Source organism: Tyto alba, unplaced genomic scaffold, assembly GCF_018691265.1.
Source record: "Tyto alba isolate M040663 unplaced genomic scaffold, T.alba_DEE_v4.0 Super-Scaffold_19, whole genome shotgun sequence".
In the NCBI taxonomy this organism is placed as follows: Eukaryota; Metazoa; Chordata; class Aves; order Strigiformes; family Tytonidae; genus Tyto; species Tyto alba.
Window position 1 is genome coordinate 2,310,214 of NW_024881281.1, and position 21,022 is coordinate 2,331,235.

Consider the following 21,022-nt stretch of genomic DNA (forward strand, 5'->3'; position numbering starts at 1 on the left):
ATTGAAGTATGACCCAGCCTGTTTCACTCACTCCCCTGCCTTAGCCATGCCTTCCCAATCCATCCGTACGTTGAGCCCACGCCTGCCGTGTGTCCCATGTGCCACCCCTAAGTGCCACACTTGGCCTTGAGATGTCCTGAGGAATCTTGAGTCAGGATGTCCCACTGGAAGGTGGAAGTGAAGGAAGGTTTTAGCGCTGCACATTAAGACTTTAAGTTTTGATAATTGGCTTAGTTAGCTTTAAAGGAAGTATTACTTTTGAAACTTGATAAAGATGATGTCTGGTACCAGCTAACCCTAGTTGCATTTGGAGTTGGGAATGCACACAACTCGGTGAACATGGACATCCAGGCAAATGCCTTACTTAGACTTGTCTAGGTTGAATTCATTCTTGGGACTGCATCCTGCTGTCCATGATGCTTCCAAGGGTGGCATTCAGGATTAGTCATTAGTTGCTTTGTATTTTCAAGGGTATAAATATAAACGTCTCAACTATCCTGTGCTTGATTTTGCCCGGTATCTTCTCTTTCTGTGCTTGTGGATGTTTGTTGACACCCTATTTGGACTTTGATGTTGCTGATTTCAAGGCTTAAGAGTGGTGCATGATCTCTCCTTTGCTGTCTCTTGATGTTTTATCATCTATGGAGTATTTTGGCTGTTCTTTTTTGTCAGCCTCTTCTTTAGGTTACAGGTAGAAACCATTTTGAAGGCTGAAAGCCAAATTAAATAACGCTCTTTCCCAAACAGAGCTTTTTACCTAAAAATAAGAAACCAAACCTCGCGCTTAGCACAGTGTTGATAGATTCCTTCCTACTATCATTTTACAGTGATGTAAGATTTGAATTTCTGATAAAATGGAAGTGTTTTCTGGGGACTAAAGTAGTTGCTAAAACAGCCTCTTGCATCAGCCTTCGGATTACTAGTACTGAATCGGCTGTGCTGCTTTGGACTCTAACCGTACGAGCCTGGAGACCTGAGAGTCTAACTCGTAGTGTATCATTAGGTAGCCTGAGGTCCCCTCCTTGTTGCGAGACTGGCTGATATCAGGGGGGAGGAGGAGAAGATGATTCCAGGACACCTGTAAATCCCTGCAGTTTCCTGCTGAGGGTTTGATGTTAATTAGACAGCAGGCAGCAGTAATGTGTTGCAGTTCCCTTGGCTTGCCTGTTTCAGGAAGGGCAAAATCTTCCAACAGAGCAAAGAAGGGGACTGTTGAAGGGGCAGCAAACTGAATGGAACGACGATAATTTTATGCAAATTGGACTTCAGTAGCAGATTCAGCTTGGCTGAATCACAGAGGGAGCAGAAGAATAAGGAAAGAAAGAGGGAGAGGAAAAACCCAATCAAAATGTATGGTTTGAGGCGTGTTTCACAGCCTTCTGTTTAGATTCTTCTACAGAAATGAAGAAACATAAGAGGAATGCCACTGGTCACAACCAGTGGAATTGCTCTTTCTCCCGTGGTACTGCTGTTAATAACTACAAGTGGGTTATTCAGCCGACCTCTGCTGATTCCGCTTTGCTGCCTGATTTCAAAAGCTTTGCCCTGCGCTGGCACTCAATCACAGCTTGATATAACCAGTGGCGCTTTGCATGCATTGCCATCATTTTCATAGGGGAGCGCTCTTGTTAAAAAAAAAAAAAAAAAAAAAAGAAAGGGGGGGACAAGGGGAAACAAATTCAGATTAAACCGTGAGGTGCCGGAGGGAGCTAAGGGGATTTTGCTTTGCTTGAGCAGAAGGAGTGATTGTAACAGTAGGGCTTGCATCACTATGGAGCAGATTCCTAGTGAGATCAGCTTCCCCGGTCAAGGAGGGCCTTTTTTAAAGTTCAAAAGAGACAGGGAGAAGGGCTGGTGTTGTGAGAAGGTTTCTGATCCGGTGATCAGCTGCGTGGAGCTGGCTGTGGAGAACGCTGCCGGCTGTGCCTTGACTCGGCTCCCAGGACCGTGTGCTGCTCGCGGTGCTGGTGCTGCCGTAAGGCCGAGCAGGCTGGCTTGCTGCTGGCATGTATTTGCCAGAGCTGCAGAGGACTGCAGTGCCTTTTCACAAGGCCTGATTGTACTGCAAATATCAAACCTTTACCTCTGGGTGCATTTCAGTGACAAGTGACGATGCGGCTCCTGGCTCCACAGCTGTGATGACCTGTAGATAGAAAGCCAGCCCCATAGAGTGCAGCTTGAAGACTATTTCTTCGTTCTTTTCTGACATCTCCAGCCGCTGGGTCTTCTGTTTTCCTCATTGTGACTCTTGCCACAGTCTCTTCAGCTCCCTGCTGAGTGGCTGGAGAACAGTTCTGGGAGCAAGGCAACAGGGTGCCCTTTTTGAGATGGAAAGGAACATTTATTATGCTGGGTTTTTTTTCTGTTTGTTTTCTGAAAGCATTCCAGGGACCACTACACAAGTGTACCAGGCGTAGGAACTGCCAGTCCTCTCCAGACTATTTTTTCCAACTGAAGTAGATCACATGCAACTTTTCTACCACTTGCCAAGCTGAAAAAAATAGTCTCAACCCTCTGAGGCCTCATGGCCCTTTCGGTCCTAACCACAGGCTGTACAGCACAACGTCTCTCCCCGCTGTCTCCAAATGAAATGAAATATTTGTGTTGCTTACCATTGAACAGATGCATCTTTAGGCCATTTTGTGCTTTCTCCTGTATGGTTTAAGGAGATCATGGGAACTTTTCCTGCCTCTACCAGTAATGCACCAAATGTACAACCTTGTAGTGAATATGATTCTGCTGTGACAAAACCAGTTTGAGAACAGGACCAGGTGCAGTCAGTGTATTTAGCTGTGTGACCATGGAAATACACTGCTTATTAAATACCGAGACTTCATGCCCAGTAATTTGGGGTCTTGCCTATGGTCAAGAATGTTAAGAAAGTCTGTGATTTGATCTCCTACAGGTTTCTGCAGGGAAGGGGGAGGGTGAATGTCCAGTTACATGCTCCCTGAAGCTTTGCTTTCGATCGTTTCAAGTTTGCTAATCTCTTTGCACAGGCCTCCTGTGTGCATGTTTTTTTTTTTTTTTTTAATTTAATCTTGACTATTTTGAATGTCAGTTCACAGCAATTTTTATGTCTTGCATGGAGCAAAGTGCCAGAGTATGCTTTCATGAATGTAGCTAGCATGGGCTAGACTGTGCTGTTCAGTTCCTGTCTTATGTGCATCCCTGAGCCCTAGTCTGCATGCAAATATGGACTGACGTTATAAAAGGAAATGTAAAATTTTCCTAAAATTAGCCTTAAGTTCTGCTTGTTCTTTTTGATGTTCAAGGCCTTGAATGCTGAAAATGCACCAAAGTATTAACGTGGTGTTTATGTGTGTGTTTGCTTTATTACTGTGTTGTTGTGGGAGCCAGCGCGTGGGCTGCTGCTTAGCATAGAGGTTTGGCAATAAGGGTTTGGCTCATTTTCCTGAACCTGTTGTAATCTTCCTGTGTGTTACGGTCACTTGTTGCATCTGTGCTGTTTGCCCTTCTGTCAGGGAGTGCAAACTCCCCCCTCTGGTCTTGCCTGTGAAGCTCACTTGGTGGATGCAAAGGGCTTGGAGCAGGTACGATAAGTGATGCTATAGAAGCGCAGGGTACCTCGCAACTGCAGCGTGTTCTCCTGGGGTGTGTTATTTGCATGGTATGTGCATGGTTTGTGCTTATTCCCACGGTAGCTGTGGCAAGCGAAGTCAGGTGGTGGGTGCCTTCTCAGGGTCAATGAAATTGAATTCTGCCTGGTACCTGATGGTTGACAAATTTTGGTTGAATAAATTGTAAACTTGTTGCTGGTCTGCGTATCAGCTTGATGATAGTTCTTTATTATGGCTTTCACTAACCAATCTGTAACTAACTGTGGTTGTTTAATTACAGAGGGAACATCCCCACGCTAAACAGGTACGGTACTTGTAATCTTTTAAAATTTGAAGACAGACTAGAAAGAAGTAGCCTAATACTTTATGTTTTAACATGTTTTGTTTTAGTGCCCTTATCTTTACTTGGGAAACTCTCAAACATAACTCTTCTTTTTCCTTCCCTTTTCCTCTCCTTTTGTCTAAAACATGTTTTCAGCTTTTCTTTACCCTTTAAAAAAGCTTTGCATGCAGCAGTCTTTACAGTTAAATTTGCCAGGTGACTCAGCTCATCTGCTGTATGGTACACAGCAAGCTCCTAGCAGAATGCTGTTTCTAGGGTCTCTTTTTTTGGAACTGGCTTCCCAGCTGTTGACCCTCTGGTAGGGTGTCACAGTGAAACAGGCAGTCACTCCTACCCGATAGCATACCTGTTACTACTCTGGTTTCTTGCAACTAGCTTAGAATTTGTCGAGGCTGTTTCACCTCCCTCACACCATAGATGAATCTACATCTCAAACAGCTGACAGCATGTTTTGTTGTGTTTTGGATGCTAATTTTTCCTCCCATGTCTCAGTTGAAAAGTATTTCTTGTTTTAAATAATACATGAAAAATGTCTGCTGTCTTTTTGTTTAGTTACTGTTCTGTGGTATTTTTTTGTATTAGTTGTAAGAAATGTACACCAAGGCATGTCCTGAAAAATTTTTCTCTTTCAAAACATGAATGCCTGTTATTTATTACTGCTTACAAGCCTATTTAGGGAAAAATAGTAAAAATGGGCTTGAAAGTCTTATGGCTCTTAATCAGAGATAAATTACGGAAACGTAGAGTGACTTTAAACATGGAGAGCTATTAATCAAAGTGATGATACTTTAGACTGGTTAACAGTATACTTAAGACCATATCACAATGGTTTTCTGTACGTGGAAAGAAAGAAATCTCGGTAAAGCTGGTAAGTAGCCGTGTCAGCAATCCACAGTTCAGTCCTGAATCTGTGTGCTGGCAGCCGGGCCGTGGCCAGCGTGGCTGGGCCCCTGTTTGCCTGCTGAGCCACCGGCGTCTGATCCAGCACCGCAGCTGAGCATCTTTTTGACTTTACACATTGTAAGTCGAACATGTGCTGTGCTGAATCAGTGCCCTGATTTTTTTTTTTTTTTTTTTTTTTTTTCAATTGCCTTCTGCCTCCTGTTGTGGCACCAGTTGGGGAGGACAGAAGCTTAACTTCGTTAATGTCTTCCTAAGCCCCGGGGAGAGTGGAGCAAGTGAGAGTGCACTGGTCCTGTGTCGCAGAGCACTGCCGTGTGCCACCTCGGCATTTCTCTCTCTTCAGAGCCAGCTTGAAGGTCTCACCATGTTGCAGGGAGCTTTTGAAGTAGGTGCCTCAGTGAATTAAGATGACTCTGTAGCACAGTTCAGAAATTAGAAATAATTATTACGGGGAAGGCAAAACCCAAATCTAGTAGTAAGGGAAAGGATAGCTAGTTAGTTGTATGCTTATTGTTCACTGTAAGAAACTTCCTATGCTAGTCTTGACCATAACAAGACTATTTTTATGTTTTTAAAAAAACATAAAAATAATAATAATAGCCCAACCCCCAGAGTAACACAAACTATTTCACAGCTGGTGTGCCGTATGAGAACTCTTAGCAGTTGAGCCGTATGAGAACTTGGTGATACTTTGATATGCTGAGGATCTTGCCGTCTGCCAGGAAGCAATGCTGACCTTTAGTGAATGGCGCTTCTGCCTTAGACAGAAGTCTCTTCCTCAGTGCCTTCCTTTGAGCTTCTGTAAATCTGTTCCAGGCCTCCTCACTTAAATAGGGAATTGGTCCTGTATGAGTGGTGTGTGTGCTGCAGTGGATCTCTGCTTCAACAGCAGACACCAGGCATGAGTATGGCAGTAGTAAGTGTCTGGAGCTCCCTCTGCCTTCCTCACTCCTCGAGAGAGCTGTGTTCTGTGGCCAGCTGCTTCTAGTTAGCAGCTGCCACCTTTTAACAATCAAAACTGAGCAAAATAAATGAGTAAGGGGAGTTGCAATGTTTTTAAAGTATGGATTGAGTTAGATAGAGGAGCACATTAATTTGGTCAGCAGTTAGAGTGGAAGGCACTGTAACAGGACTTTATTTAGGGTAGCAGTACTAGGAGAAGACTACAGAAACCCTGTTTCCAGGATAGGATCTTAGAGAGGTCAGTGCACCACACTGAATTTGAGGAGCATAAATTATGGTATGACCAGAAAAACTGTGGGAGCAGTACGATAATATAGCTTGGTACACTTTAACTAAATTTGTAAAAATTTACTAAATCTCTAAAGTGTTGAAGCTTATAATTGTTTATCTCAGTATTCCACCTCTAAAGCAAAGCATGCCTACAGGAGGAAAAATACATTCAGCTTTGCGTAGTGATAATTCACCTGTCATCTCAAAAAACTCCTTAAGAAGTACTTGTTTTAAAGGGTATAACGCTATTTCCTAACTCTTTTAACTGTTCCTGTACACTGGGACGAGGTCCAGGTAAGGGCATTAATGGCACCAGAGGCATGCCAGCCTTGCAGGGGCTTTGGAGAGAACAGCACCGCAGGTCTGGCGTGCTGAAGAATCTCCCAAATCATGCAACAGTTATGTTGGATGAGCAGCCACGCTTCAAGTGGTCAGAGCATACCCACACTCACAGATCTTTTTCCAGTGATACTCTTCTCTCCCTTGTCCTTACTAACTGTGGTTTTGTTGAATTGCCGTTTAGAATGTCCTTCTCTTCCAACCTCAATCACTACGGGATGGTCCATGTAGCTAGCGTGAGTGATGTACTGCTAGACAATTCATTCACTCCCCCGTGCCAGCGGATGGGTGGAATGGTCTCCTTCCGCACGTTTGAAGATTTTGTCAGGTATGTGGGGAAGGGTGATGGTTGGTTGTGTTACCAGCTTCCTAGGTGGGCCCAAGTGGAACCGGGCACAATCTTTGCCTTGTCTAAAGTCAGGTTTAAACGGGTTGGTTAAGTTTCTGGAGTTTCAGGTGGAGGTTTGTTTGGATCCCCTTGTCTGTCTCCTTGAGATAACTGCAAGTTTCAGACTGCTGTAAGAGCAGTTTGCAGCCAGAAGGATCAGCATCTTGAATTTGTGCTGATTGGAGATCATTTGCAAATGTGCTGATTTTTATTAATGCTCTTGTTCACGCGTATATATGTGGGAGGAGGTGTTCTTTATGCTTTTAACCTTTGAGGGGTAGGCAAAAAAAAACCCCAGCAGAGCCCATAGCAGTCATGAGGGCCTGCAACCATAAGCTTTCTGACAAGTGTTAGAAGATCCAGGCTCTGCTTTGCTTTGAGGGGTGGAGGAGGTATTGCTTCCTCATCTTTTGAGTTTCAGTCCTGCAAAGGGAAGGAGTCCTTTTCTCGCCCTCCCCCTCTTAGCAGATGATTTGTGGATTTTAGTGCTATATGCTTTCACTGGGCTAGCAGCAGTGTGTTGATGACTAATACTCCTCTGGTGTATTTCAGAATCTTTGATGAAGTGATGGGTTGCTTCTGCGACTCTCCTCCCCAGAGCCCAACCTTCCCCGAAGCTGGCCATGCTTCCTTGTATGATGAAGACAAGGTACAGTAGTTTTTTCTCTTGAGATTGCTCTCAGGTTGGAAATAGAAGGCGTGCAGAATGCTGCAGTGACTGCAGGCTAGATACTTTTCACTAGTTCGAGTGCTGGAAGCAGGAGTTAAGAGCTTTATGTATTTATGTGTGTGATTTGTTTGCTTGTTCCACAGCAGGTGATTCAAAGTAGGTGGCCATTTTCTGACTCTTGTAAAGCTACAGCTAAGTCTCTTACTGTCCATGTAAATTTAGTTTGTAGTGTTATAACATTAGCAAAATTACTGGATCCACAGTAGCATAACTGAGTTTAAAGCAATGATTAAGTTTCCAGACCTCCTCTGTGCATCGGGGTGTCGAACTACATATTCAGCTGCCTTTCTCTTAAGTCTGACTTGCCTTATTTTTTTGTCTTACACCCTTCCTAGTCACATTACATTTTGCTTCTTCCCTCTGTTCTACCTCTTAGAACTGTTTTTAGGAGAAAAGATGAGAGGAACCCCTCCTTTTTTGCACTGATGTGGAAACAGGTGCAGAGGAAGCAGATGGTTTATAATCCTTAGTGATAGGAGAGCAGTTTCCTGTGGAGACCCAGGTAGCTGGTCCACTGCTCTGTCCTGCCCCTCAACAGTGGGAAGCTCTGTTAGAGTATGGTCTGTGTCCAGAATAGGGCTTGGTTTTAAACAGATCCATTGATCTTGATGTGTGTAAGTACTGTAGCCTTGTTCCAGAATATTACCATCAACCTTAATGTCCTCAGATCTCTCTTTACCTCCCCCTCACCTCACCAAGCGTAATTTGCTGTTCATACCCAGTTTTTCACAGTTGGCTACAGGCTCTTAAATGCTAAATTTGTAATTCCTCAGAGCTCTAATGTAATTGATGCTTCCACATTCCTTCATTTTGTTGTAGATATGAACACATACATTGTTTTGCACCTACACTTTGAATTTGCTTAATTTTATTACCTTTCTTGATGCCAAAGTCCTCTTAATGTCCTGTCTGTACGGCATCTTCTGAAGAGGATTTGACCCTGCATTCTCTCTGCATCCAAATGAAGCACACTTAAGTTAACCAAGTCAGATGTGACCATCAGAATTGGATTCTCCAAATGAAGCTCCTGTTTGCTGTTTGTAGACATTAACTCTTACTCCGGTGAAACTGCAAATTTGTAAGGCTGTTTGGTCAAGCATTTCCTTCATAGTTTTCTTTGGTTTACAGCATGCTCTGCTGAGGCCATTTTTCCCTAGGGCATCTGTATTTTTAGGATTGTATTTAGGGAGCCTCTCTTGAGAACTCATGGGCATTAAGATGTTAACTATTTATTTATGGGGAGTATTTTCTTTAAATTGCAGACTGCCCGTGAGGAGCCCATTCACATTCTTAATGTTGCTATTAAAACGGACAGTGACGTTGATGATGATGGGCTGGCAGCCATGTTCAGAGAGTTCACACAAAGCAAGGTAAGTTGCCTTAATTCTCTGTCTGGAACTGTGTGATCGTGCAGGACAGTTCTGTCTGCTTTGGGAAAAGTCAGTACGTTCCTCAGTTTTTTTTTGGTTTTGTTTGCTTGTTTTTCAAATCAAATAAATGCAATAGTTACATCCTGAATTTATCCCGTCTAAAACCTTACCGCTTCTTTAACTGGATGTAGCTGCACCTTTCTGAAGCCTCCAGGTCGTTGGTTCTCTTCGCAGTGCATTCTAATCCATCAGGTCAGGACTTCTTCCCTTTAATTGTTGGTAGGGTTAAAGACTTTAAGGTTTTAAACGCATCAGGTCAGTCTTCAGTAGCTATCTCCAGATGCTCTGAAATGTGCTGTGTCCCTCTCCCTGGTGGTAAAGTTGTTGTATGAGTAACAGAGGGATGGAAATACATTTTCTGTATCACGATAGTCTTCGTGTAATTAAAATCTGTTCTCCTTGTTGTTGGCATGCTGGAGCATCCATCTAGTGTGATATTTCTGGCACAAGGTGGAATTGATTTGGTATGTTCTGTTGCTCCTTTGTAAGTATGGGATACAGTTTAGGGTACTGAATGCTAATCCTGTGGTCAGCTGTGAGACAGTGTGGGCTGGCGACAGCCTCCTCGTGTCGCCCTGCCCTCTGGTGTCTGCTTCTCTGGTTGGCATGAAGAACTCCTCAGCTGGCGTGTGGATGTGACCAGCCCCATCGGGTGCTGGGACCCTGCTGCACCCCTGGTACCTGCAGTGGCTATGGGAGGACCGAGGGAGTAGTTTCTAACTTCACTTCCCAGTGTGGGAGGTGGTAATACGTTCTGCAGAAATGAGGGCTTCCAAAATGGGGCTGTTCTCCACACAACATCAGCAGCTTCCTGTCTCTTTAAGGAAAGAAAACAATCAAATATAAAAATTAAAACTAGTGCTGCTTTTCATCTGCTCGATCATGCTCCAGGCGTTTTATGGGAGGGGATAAAAGGAAAGAAATAAAAAAAAAAATTTCCAAAACACATTAAACTATCAAATAGGTTGATCCAAATTGTCCAAATAATCTTCTAGTCCCAGCATGTTGTGTGCGGTTTTTTTAATAGAAATTAGGATCATATACTTGTAAATGACTTGTGGAGGAGATTGAGGCAGTCAGTGTAAATGGAGTTTCTCCAGGTGCTGATGGCTAATCGCTCTGTAATAGCTGTGGACTTGCTGTGAGACCCACATTATTACGATGTAATCAGAATCCTGTTGCTATGCTGTTATTGTCTGCCACTTGTGGAATTTTAAAAGCAATAACAATTTTTGCTTTTTAAATCATGGCATTATTAAAGTTATTTTCTTCCTCTTGCTATGAATATAGTCACTGATGCTCATTTTCAAAGGGCTTAACCTTAGTAAAACATTTCAGTCTGTGCCGAAAGGGGTTGTTTTGTTCCGGATCTAGCTGAGTTCTTGCTTCTTTTTTTCTTCTTTTTTTTTTTTTTCTTTGCTTTTAAATTGGAAAAAGGAAGAGAAAGGAAAAAGTTTTAGAAAGAGGAGCAAAATTATGAGATCTTAAAACTTCAAAAGATCAGTGGTGTGGCAAATACTGATGGCAGCACTCATTTGAAATGTGGCTTAATGGAATTTGATAAAGAAGTGACCAGAATGGACATTCTCTCAACTATTTGAAAAAAATCCCCAAACCTAAGTAACCCCTATCATTTATCACCTTTGCAATATTGACACATTTGTCCTTTGGTCTGGGTTGTCTGTGTGGTTATTGTGCCAAAATCAAGTATGTGCTACATGCTTCCTTGGGTTAGTTCCTTTAAAGCTCATTTTCCATCATTTTCCGTGGCCTCACCATGTCTACGCTGTGCTCCCTTCGAAAAGTAATCTGCAAAAAAGACCAATTTACTTTGACAAATGAACAAGAATGTTTCCTGCAAGAATTGTGCATGATTCTTCTGCTTTACTTGTTAGCAAGGCTCAGCTGGAATACTGTGTTCTAGTGATTTGGTTACTTACCTCTTCAGGTTTAATGTATTTGCTTATGTGTGCTGCTAGATGATCATCAGATGAGAAACCTCAGGTATGAATAGACTGGAGCGGACTAGGGTCTTGCAGCATAGATGCAGGAGGATCTGTAGAGCTTTTTCAGTTCATAGAAGACTTTGACATGTCTTTGATGCATTCTTTTCCTGTTAATCCAGTCACCTGATTCCATTCTTGCCTTTTTACAGAAATCAGTCCTGATTGAACATGGGATTCGCCGGCTGACTTTCCTTGTAGCACAAAAGGTATTTTGTTATCTCACATGCTGCTCAGAACAGTTTGTTTTCTGGCTCATAATAGCACTGACATTTGATGTGTTTTTTCCTAAATTAAATGCTGTATTAACTATATTTAGTTCTCTCTTCACTGTTTTTGTTCTCTAAAATTTGAGATGGTTTTGATGAATTCGCTTAAGAAAATTAATTTACAATTGTAAACAATCTTGGCACCTCTTGTATTCTTGAATTAATTAATTTTTGATTTTCATCCTAATTGCTAGCTTTCTTCTGCTTTTTTTTTTTTTCTTGTCTTCCTGTGTTTGTATGTTTCGTTTGTAAGGACTTCAGGAAACAGGTCAACTATGAGGTGGATCAGAGATTTCATGTAAGTAAAAAGGGCCTAGGACACGGTGGTATTCTTGACCTGAGGCCAGGAGACACGTAAGTGACTCTAGGCTTCTCATTTGGTTCTTAGCCAGGCATTTAATGACAGCATTGGTGTCAGAGTTAAGTAAAGCATCTAAACAAACACCTAACTCCAAATGCAGGAGTGGGCCTGCTGCAGTCAGTGGGGCCATTCACATGCTAAAGTCTCTCTTGTTGCCTGGCTGAACTCATGACTGCCACGTTAATAAAGATCTTGTTTGTTTCACTATCATTTTTTATCCTAAAATGTAATTATACAATTAAATTTTTGTATTTCTTATGTAGTGTGCTGATTTCTTTAGGCTTCTTACTTAGAGGAGCAATTGAAGCGACTTGCTAAATTTCATATAATGGCTTAGTGACGTGGAAAATGTTTGATGCTCTTACTGCTAAGAATTACTTCTTTCCCCAGGGCTTGGGCATCAGGGAGGGCTAGTTTAGCCCTGTTTGCAAGGTGGCAGTGTAAAGCCTAAAGCAGGTTTTTATCCCTTGTGTATCTGCTTTACAACTCCGGAAGTTATTAGGAATCTCGAATGTGCAGGAAATTCATCCTGTGCTCAATGCACCTGGTTTAGCAAAGGAAAACTAATTTACAAGTTGCCAAAAACAGTATTTGAACAAATGTGGGTATCCTCACGTGGGAATCGCTGCCCGCAGTGCAGGTACAGATACGTATCGATCAGTGGCTTATGTAGGAAGCGGGGCTCTTTGCAGAGCGGTTGGGACCCTAGGCAAGAAAGTCTAGGCTTTAGATTTTAAAAAAGGGAGTTTGAGATCTGCGTTGGTATTTGGGGTTAGAAAAAGAAGAGTTTGTGAATAAGCACTGTAGCATGGGTCAGTGGTCAGAAAGGAGGCAAAGAATAAAAGTAGTCATCACAAAAAACTTCCCCTCAGCTGCCATTTAGAGCAGTGGGCTCTTAGGATGCTCCTAGTTGCAAAGCCAGAGGAGGCAGCGTGGTATGTCATCTGCTTGCAAAGTTTGTAGAGTACCTCTGAGATCTTTCGTGTCAGTCTTTATTACTATCTCCTATTCTGTTTATTACTGGACCAACTATTAACTTAGCCAGGGCCTGGGCTTGGGTTTGTTTTTGTTTTAATTACAGTCTATATAATTAGTTCCCAGCATGTTGAGGTAATAGAGAGTTGCTCCAGCAAGCTTCCAATTTCCTCATCTCATTAGGTTTTTAACGTGATTATTAGTATAATAATCAACTATGATGATTTCTGTTGTAGCTTTTCACATTCTGCGGTTTGCAGGGTGTCTTGATTGGCTAATTTAGGCAAATTATTTTGATTGTCTTGATGATGGTTGGTTGATTAGAACACAGCAGGGGTATAATTCTTCTGCCTAGGAAATGGAGCACTCTTTTGGATTTTGGTACCAAAGCACTGAGAATTTTTGTGTGTGTGCACATCTAATTATTATATTTGCCCACAACACTAGTCAAATGCCTTGAAAGCAATTACATTAGTGATAGAATGAGCATGGATGATGTTAGGAGAAATTGGCAGCGTGCAGAGGAGGACAGGTAGGAGGGATTTGGAAGAGAAGCGAGGAAACATGGAAGTGGTTGTTTTCTTATAGTTGATGCTCATAGGCTCACCTAATATGCCCATTGCCTGAATTTTCAGGCAGGACTTCTTGTACTACTGGTTAGTCTGGAAGACACACTCCAGGCAAAGAGAAGTTATTTTGTTCAGCTGCGAGTGATCAGGTGAAGTTCTGGGGACTGATTTTTATAGGAAGTAAGGAAGATGACTAGCTAGAATATTACTTTTAGCCTTAAAAGCTCTGTTGCGCAGTGGAGCCTTTTACTCGGTCACCATGTGCTGGTTGTTGCACTGAATCAAGCCAAGCTTGCAAGTCTTTCATGGCTAGTGAAATGGGATTCCAAAATTCAGTGACTCCAGCACAGATACCTTCTTTTTTTCTTAGTAAGACAGTTCTGGCAGGTTGTGTACGCTCTCTCAGGTCACCTTTAGCATAAACGGCTGGTGTTCTCATGCTGGTGCAAACCATTCACAGAAGTTCCTCCACCCACTAAAAATGTAATTCCACGGAAATGGATGGCTTTGCTCTGTTTAAACCAGAGGGATAGGTAGAAGGATGCTGTCTAGAGTTTCTCTCTTCCAAGACACAATCAATATGCCACAAAAATGTAAAGCACTTACCATTTGCTAGGATTTTATCTGTGCAATAGAATAACAGAGACACCTGATCATATTTAGGGGATTTTTGTAGAGTACTATTTAATACATGAGGATAAAGTTATTTGATTACAATTCGTAGTTTTCCTTAGGAAGAGAGTATTTCTAGCAGTAATAGCATGAAGAAAGCTATAGAATACAGATCATTGTTTTGTGTACGTCTGCTTATGTAATGGAGTGTCAGTATCATTTTATGGCTCCCAAACATTTCCACAGTAATCGTAATCATAATAGAACTAGAAGAAGTTTCCCACTACTGTCTGGACAGCTCAATGTTATTGTCTGTTAATAATTGACAATAATAATCAAAAGCCAATCAAGTAGCCTCTGTTGAATTAGCAGTGAAGACAAATTTAAAGTACCTCTGCTGCCTTCTTGAGGGTAACTTGATTTTCCACCACTCTTTGTGATGTTGAAAAAGTAGCTTGTAGCAACTTCTGTCATCTCCTCTGCTGTGGTGCTACCCCGGGTCTGGCCTGTGAGCACTCTCAGGGTAGATCAAATGGCTTACTTTTGGAGGGCTAACTTCATTGTTTTTATTTTTAAACAGAGGGAATTTCCAAAGTTCTTCACGTTCCGTGCGCGGGATAAGGTAAGTCATATATTCTTAATGCTTTAAGTGTTGGCTTTGTCCTTCTTTTGTGTAGCTGTTCCTTGCCAGTCTAAGGGTGGGAGCTACTTCAGCCCAACTGCGCTACCCAGTGCGGTATTTTCTCTTCCCTTGCTAGGCCAGTTGTCCACACATGTAACAATCAAAGTCATTAACAGTGATGAGTCTCTGATATTTGGGGATAAAAATTCATGCGTTTGGAAGCCTGACCTGAAGCTTCTGTTTGTGCAGAGTTTAGTCACAGTGTAGCAGTGGAGCGTTGGAAGCAGTACAGTGATTCAGTACCATACTTTGTGGCTTCTGTGAAAAAGGGGGTTTGTGGGGGGTGAGCTTGAGAATTTGCTGTCTTGCCATTTTTCTTCTACTCTTAGTATTTCAACAATTTCAGTGCAGCTCTTAGCGCTAATGACTCTGCGTAAGATAGAAACTTCTGGTTGGGATTCATTTGAATTTTTAGTGTTTTTAATTAAGTGTGAAACTTCGTAAGGGGTGTTATCTGGTTCTTCCCATCCTCGGTGTTTCAGCTTCTTAACCCACCCTCCTCTTTTACACCCTTTGCTACCTGTATGACACCTCCAGTTTGAGGAAGATAGGATTTACCGTCATCTGGAGCCAGCTCTGGCTTTTCAGCTGGAGTTGAACCGAATGCGAAACTTTGATCTCACTGCCATTCCATGTGCCAATCACAAAATGCATCTCTACCTGGGAGCAGCGAAAGTTGAAGTGGGGACAGAAGTCACAGACTACAGGTTCTTCGTGAGGGCTATTATAAGGCATTCAGATCTGGTTACCAAGGTGAGTGCTGTCACCCGTGCAAGGTCTCTTCCCAAGACACTGTATGAAACCCTGTCAGTCATTCTGGGCACCTGCCTGCAGACACAGTCCCTGCGTGGAGCGCTGTGTTTGCCTGCCTTCTCCTTGCTAGTGTTGGCTCTGCAGAGGCATGGCTCTGAAGATCTACCATTGCTATGCTTCCAGGAGATTTTTCGGTGGCCCAAGTGGATAGTTGGAAATCCTTGCATTTTGAGGCAACAGTTATTTCTCTGTGTTTCTCCTGCACTTCTGCAGTAATGGTTTGCCCTGTCTAGTTTGGGATTTATGCTGACCAGAACGAGGGCACAAGTCAGCCGGGTATGTGGATCCAGGCAGTGGGAGTGCTGCCTCTGTGATTGTGATGGATCTGTTTCAGGCTTGCACATCCTGCTGAAACTAATATAACCTATTTTCTGAGTCAAGTCCTTCTGCAGTTTTTCAAACAGTGTATTCTTGGGCTGTGAATTTTGAGTAGAAAGTGAATTATTTGTTGACAACATCTGGCAGGAAGCCTCCTTTGAGTATCTGCAAAATGAGGGAGAGCGATTGCTGTTGGAAGCCATGGATGAGTTGGAGGTGGCATTTAATAATACCAACGTGCGCACTGACTGCAATCACATCTTCTTAAATTTCGTGCCTACTGTCATCATGGACCCATCTAAGGTATGATCTCTTCCCTAGCCCTGAACCATTTGTTTTCCTTGGGCTTGACTCACCAGAATTAAATGGTCTTTTGCTGCCTTTTTATGCTATGTAAATGCACCTATTGATTGCGTACATCTTAATGCTGTTTAGTGAATGACATGCAGTTCCTACTGGCCATTTTGTAACAGAAAGTACAAGAAACTGGGGACCGGTATGAGAGGTGGTAACCTGAGGGTAGGTTTAGTTGCTCTACAAATACTGCAGTTTTGCTTTTCAGTAAAGAAAGTGGCGTCACATGTAACTAATGGGCGTCTCTGAAGATTGCTTGTTGAGCTGCTCTCTTCAAAAGCAGAGAGAATACTTTTTATTTTAGCTAGTTAAGGCAAGCAATTACTTTGTTTCATGTTAGGAACCTGTTTGGCAGCTGCCAAGGAAGAACGCTTTGTTGTTTCTTCCAATCTATGAATAAATATTAAACGTAAAATTTCAAAACTATCAGAGCTCGTATTTTTAGTGGAGGAACGCTGTCCTTCAGGTAATTCATGTCACTTCCTCTGTGTAAACTAAGGAACAGTTTATTAGAAATATGTTTTGTATTTGGAACTAAACTTATTTTTTCATTGTGTGTTTGAGATAAACAGTTTTAATAAGGACATAGCTTTAAATGCTCTTCTGTTTGTTACAAAAGTCCAGATTCTGTCCAAATAAAATGTGAGATAAATCATGAACTTAAAAAGAATTTGTAAATTCAGCTACAAAAAGAAGTGCCGCATTTTTATTCTCTCATACAAAACCACAGAGATCAACATTATAAATAAATGAACGTTAAGCTTTGTAGATGCATAAATGAAAGTGTTTAGGCATAAAGCATGTTTCTGGTTAGCAGAACCACCACAAAGAAAGTCCCAAATAAACTGTAAAGGCTGCATTTAGTTGGAAATCAACATTCTGTTCATGATTACTGAAAGATGAGAGCTGACCTTTCCTTATGTGAATACCTAAAAGTTTAAAAAGATGAATTGGTTATCAAAATAAGTATCTCTTGCTCATTGACTTTCAAATTGTGATTAAAAATTGGTGGCTTAAATCACTTTTGAATAAATTGTCTCTTGGCTCATCCAAAATCTTTAGTTCCCAGGAAGTTCGGATGAAGCTGGGATATTCAGCCCCTGAAACTTAGGCTGCCCCTGGATGTATACCATGACTTTTCCCTGAGCTGCTGTAGAAAAGAGACTTTTTATTTTTTGAAAGAATGCTAAAAACAGCCTATAAATTGCCTTCTTTTAATATGCGCTATTTGCCAACAGTAGTATATTATAAAGTTTAATAGAACACCAGAAGGCCAAGCTCCAAGTAGTAATTGCTTTGTTGATTTAAAGCACCCTACCGCATGTGTGGTGAAACATGATTATTGTGCACATAAGTGCTACATAACTGTTTGTCAAGGATTTCACTTTCCCGCATTTTGTAGTTCTTAGCTGTGAGTTACGCCTGCAGGAAGAAAAGCAGATGAAGCAGTGGGCACGCTGTGCCTTGCTGGGGTGTGATGTGCCGTGGGGAAAAAGGGGTGCGAGGCCAGCCCTGTCCCTGTGCCTCAGTAGGGCCCAGGTTGGGTTTGGGTCCTGCCTATCTCGAGGCTCGTTCAGATGAGAAGGGGCCGGCCACCGAGGTCCCGGAGCGGCACCGGGCACGTGCTGCTGGTGGGTGCTTCCACCCCTGCTCTCCCGTGGTGTTCCCCCCGCGCGCTGGGTTCTCCCCTTCGAGCAGGACCTTACAGCAGCGGGACGGAGGGGTGACAGAGAGGTGGATGTGTCCAGAAGGGTGAGGGAAATTCTTCTCATGTGTTTGAAGATCGAAGAATCCGTGCGGAGCATGGTGATGCGCTACGGGAGTCGCCTGTGGAAACTCCGCGTCCTCCAAGCCGAGTTGAAGATCAACATTCGTTTGACACCGACTGGGAAGGCAATTCCCATCCGGCTCTTTCTGACCAATGAGTCGGGCTACTATTTGGACATCAGCCTGTACAAAGAAGTGACTGACTCCAGAACAGGACAGGTATGCTTCCATATGGCTCCGTGGTTTGATCAGCAAATTATTTGGGGGGACACACATCACACCTGATAAAACTCTTCAGTGGTTTGCGGTGTTTTCAGGTAATACAAATTGGCATTCAACTTTCCGAAAGGAAGAAGAATGTAAAAATCATCTTGCAATAGGTGTGTAGGTGTGCAAAATGTAATCAGTTATGTAAAAGTGCATATTTTCTAATTGTTTTGTACGTACCTTCATTTGTACATCTGTTTTCCTCTGAGGCAGAGCGCTCAAAAAAGTAGTAGAAAAGCAAACACTGTTGGTGCTCATCCTGTAGGTCGTAATAAAAAATATTATTAATTATACCTTTCCCTGAGTAGATAGAGAAAATCTGTGAACTTTACTTTTAAATTCTAAAGATAGAGGGAATGACCTGGGTAGCATGATATAAAATTATTGAAGGTGCTTTTATATCATTTTTATGAAGCATAATGGGCTCTTTTGTAATGGTTGTGGCTATTCTGGTATTTCTGCTTTTCATGGCGTAGAAATAGTGTGGTTAACTGAAATACCTACATATGATAAAATACATGGAGCATAGGATGCATGAAAAATATTTAAATACAGAAATGTTTACATCTCCCACTGTAATAATCTCTCTGCCATGCAGTAGTAGCAGCAGAATAAATCACTTGGGCACCATTAATGTTGAACACAAAATGCTGAGTCACCTTTTCTCTCCCTCTTCTCCATTTAAATTTTTCCAGCAAGCTGCCTGGCCTTGCAGTTCATCCAGTTTTGGAGATCTTAGAACAGATAGTGTCTGTATGTTTTACTTTATTTCTGCCTTTGAGTGAAGATGAGGAAAGAAAAGAACATTTTAATAAGCTCCAGTAGCTGATCTTAACACTCGAGTTTTGTTAGTCATTGGTGAAGGTCACCTTTCCTTTTAAACTCTGTCTCTGATGAGCTTTTTTTTTTTTTTTAAACTAGGGGAATGCACTTGTGTGTGTACGGCTTTTAGCAGCTTTTCCAATACTTGATTTTTAAAAACTTGATTTTTTTTTTCCAGGATATTAATCTAGGTTCTATTAAAAAATTATACCATTAGGAATTATTTCAGTTAACTCAGTAGTTGAGAGGAAGGTTTGCTTTACAGAGCTTGAAGGTGTTAGTTTTTAAAGAAACTTTGATAAATCTTCCCCCTCATGACGGAGGTTTATAGGGCAGGTTTAGATCTGCGTATTTTTTTCCTGTTTTTTCAGGGGGTTATTTTGAACTTAGAGAATTCTTTAAAAGAATTCAGACAGTACTGACGTGCTGGGTGCTGGGCACTTCCATGACTTCTGAAGAGTGAAAAAAATAGATTCATCATGAGAGAATGACCCTGATCTCTTGTTTCACAGTTCCTGTGGTTATGAGTGGCAATGCTCGGCACAGACTTCTCCAGTTCCCACAGAACTGCTCTGAAGCTTTCCAGAGATTTAGGGAGAATTGGGCCCCAGGTGCAGTAACAGATCCTAACACAGGCACTCTCACAAATACGTGTTACCCTGAATAAATATTTCTCCCATTGAAGAAGCTACTTCACGAAGCAACGTTTATGGAGACTGAAAAGAGCGTGAGCTACTGGTACTAATCTAAAAACTAAAATAGGCTTTACCTACTCAATTTTATCCGTAGTGGAATTCTTCAATTAATTCATCTTCAGTTAGAAAGAGATCTGCCGTTTGTACCATCAGATCTGATCACCATTCTGTTACGAGCAGCCTAATGGTGTTGCTTCTGTCAGGCGTGTTTCTATTAAGCCGCATTTGTGCAGTGTTGTCCCGGTTAAGCAGTGCTCCTCCTGTTTCTTAGTTGAAATAGATTTCCTTCCGAGTCGTGGCTGAGTGGAATATATAGTGCCATGAAGCATGGCAGCTGATAATTCATGTTGCTACTCTGGGAAAATCTTTTAAACTTACAATATCAAAACTTCAAGCCAAATGACATATGCAAGTCTTGACCTAGCTTCCATGATCAGTCAGTGGAGATACGGATACTGTGCTGTTCGACTACATAAATAACAGACTTCTCCTCTCTGCTCCCAGCTATCACAATCCATCGGCATAGGTACGGTGTCAGGGGAAATACTGGGGAATGTGAAGTCATCTAAGTCACAGGCTTTTTTCTGTGGGGATGTGACTCTGTTCACTTAGCTTTCTGCTGTGATACGGTAATAAGTCAGTGATACTCAGATCCGTGCAGTAATGGTCCAGCACTGTCTCCAAAGGGTAGTAATGCATGATGAAGCACGGGGTTGCAGGATATGCGAGTATTAACATATTTGTAGAGAACAGAAACAAGCCTGATCAGACTGGAATATCCGGATGATTTTTGGTAAAATCTGGTTGAGATAGGTGTATGGAACCAGTGGATTAAGCAGTAATTGGTCGTGTTTTGTGCTGCAGATTATGTTCCAGGCATATGGGGATAAACAGGGACCACTTCATGGGATGCTGATCAATACCCCGTACGTGACCAAAGACCTGCTACAGTCCAAAAGATTCCAGGCACAGTCTTTAGGGACATCATATGTCTATGACATTCCTGAGATGTTTCGGCAGGTAAGTGTTCTTCAGGCCCGGTGGGTCGTTCTAAACTTTTGCACCTGCAGAGCACTTCTATCAGTTGCCATCCTTGCTTGTCAGGGAAATGAGTGCCCTGGAGTGGCTAACAATGGTCCCCCAGGGTCTGTACAGCTATGGATTGAGTCTACTTCGAAAGAAATTAGGACTCTTGATACATTGCTGCTGTAGTTCCATTAGTAAGTCAAACAGTAGAAGCTGAAATGTAAACCATCCTTGGTTTCTTGTTTATGTTTCTTTGTTTTCCCACCCTGTTACCTAGCCTTCGTAGAGGGTTAAACAGTGCAGGGATGATAGTTCCTGGGATAGGACTTGTACATCACTGAATGTGTTAATAAGTTGCAGAATTTATTGTGTGTCTGATTCACTGGGTCCTATCCTGAATCACATAATTTGACTTACACTGCTTTGGTTGAAACTGTGTTTCATGGTTTAAATTCCAAAGTAAGTGATATCCACTGAATATTGCCAGTCAGACCGGGGGGGATGAATATGTCAGTGTTCTGTCCTGAATATTAAGTCACAGT

The 21,022-nt window shown here is 42.2% G+C and overlaps 1 protein-coding gene across 8 annotated transcripts in view; it reads left to right on the forward strand.

Annotated features, from left to right (window-relative positions):
• ACACA (acetyl-CoA carboxylase alpha) overlaps nucleotides 1-21,022 on the forward strand; it is a 141,095-nt gene that overhangs the window by 56,264 nt on the left and 63,809 nt on the right. For 4 of the 8 annotated variants that reach the window (XM_033004779.2, XM_033004778.2, XM_033004780.2 and 1 more), the window contains 11 exons: nucleotides 3,862-3,885; nucleotides 6,584-6,727; nucleotides 7,340-7,436; nucleotides 8,780-8,887; nucleotides 11,103-11,159; nucleotides 11,473-11,517; nucleotides 14,317-14,358; nucleotides 14,956-15,171; nucleotides 15,697-15,852; nucleotides 17,686-17,889; nucleotides 20,319-20,474. In XM_033004779.2, the coding sequence (XP_032860670.1) occupies nucleotides 3,862-3,885; nucleotides 6,584-6,727; nucleotides 7,340-7,436; nucleotides 8,780-8,887; nucleotides 11,103-11,159; nucleotides 11,473-11,517; nucleotides 14,317-14,358; nucleotides 14,956-15,171; nucleotides 15,697-15,852; nucleotides 17,686-17,889; nucleotides 20,319-20,474 (1,249 nt within the window). The remainder of the gene's footprint in view (nucleotides 1-3,861; nucleotides 3,886-6,583; nucleotides 6,728-7,339; nucleotides 7,437-8,779; nucleotides 8,888-11,102; nucleotides 11,160-11,472; nucleotides 11,518-14,316; nucleotides 14,359-14,955; nucleotides 15,172-15,696; nucleotides 15,853-17,685; nucleotides 17,890-20,318; nucleotides 20,475-21,022) is intronic. The other 4 variants (XM_042791600.1, XM_033004783.2, XM_042791599.1 and 1 more) reach the window with 3 other exon arrangements.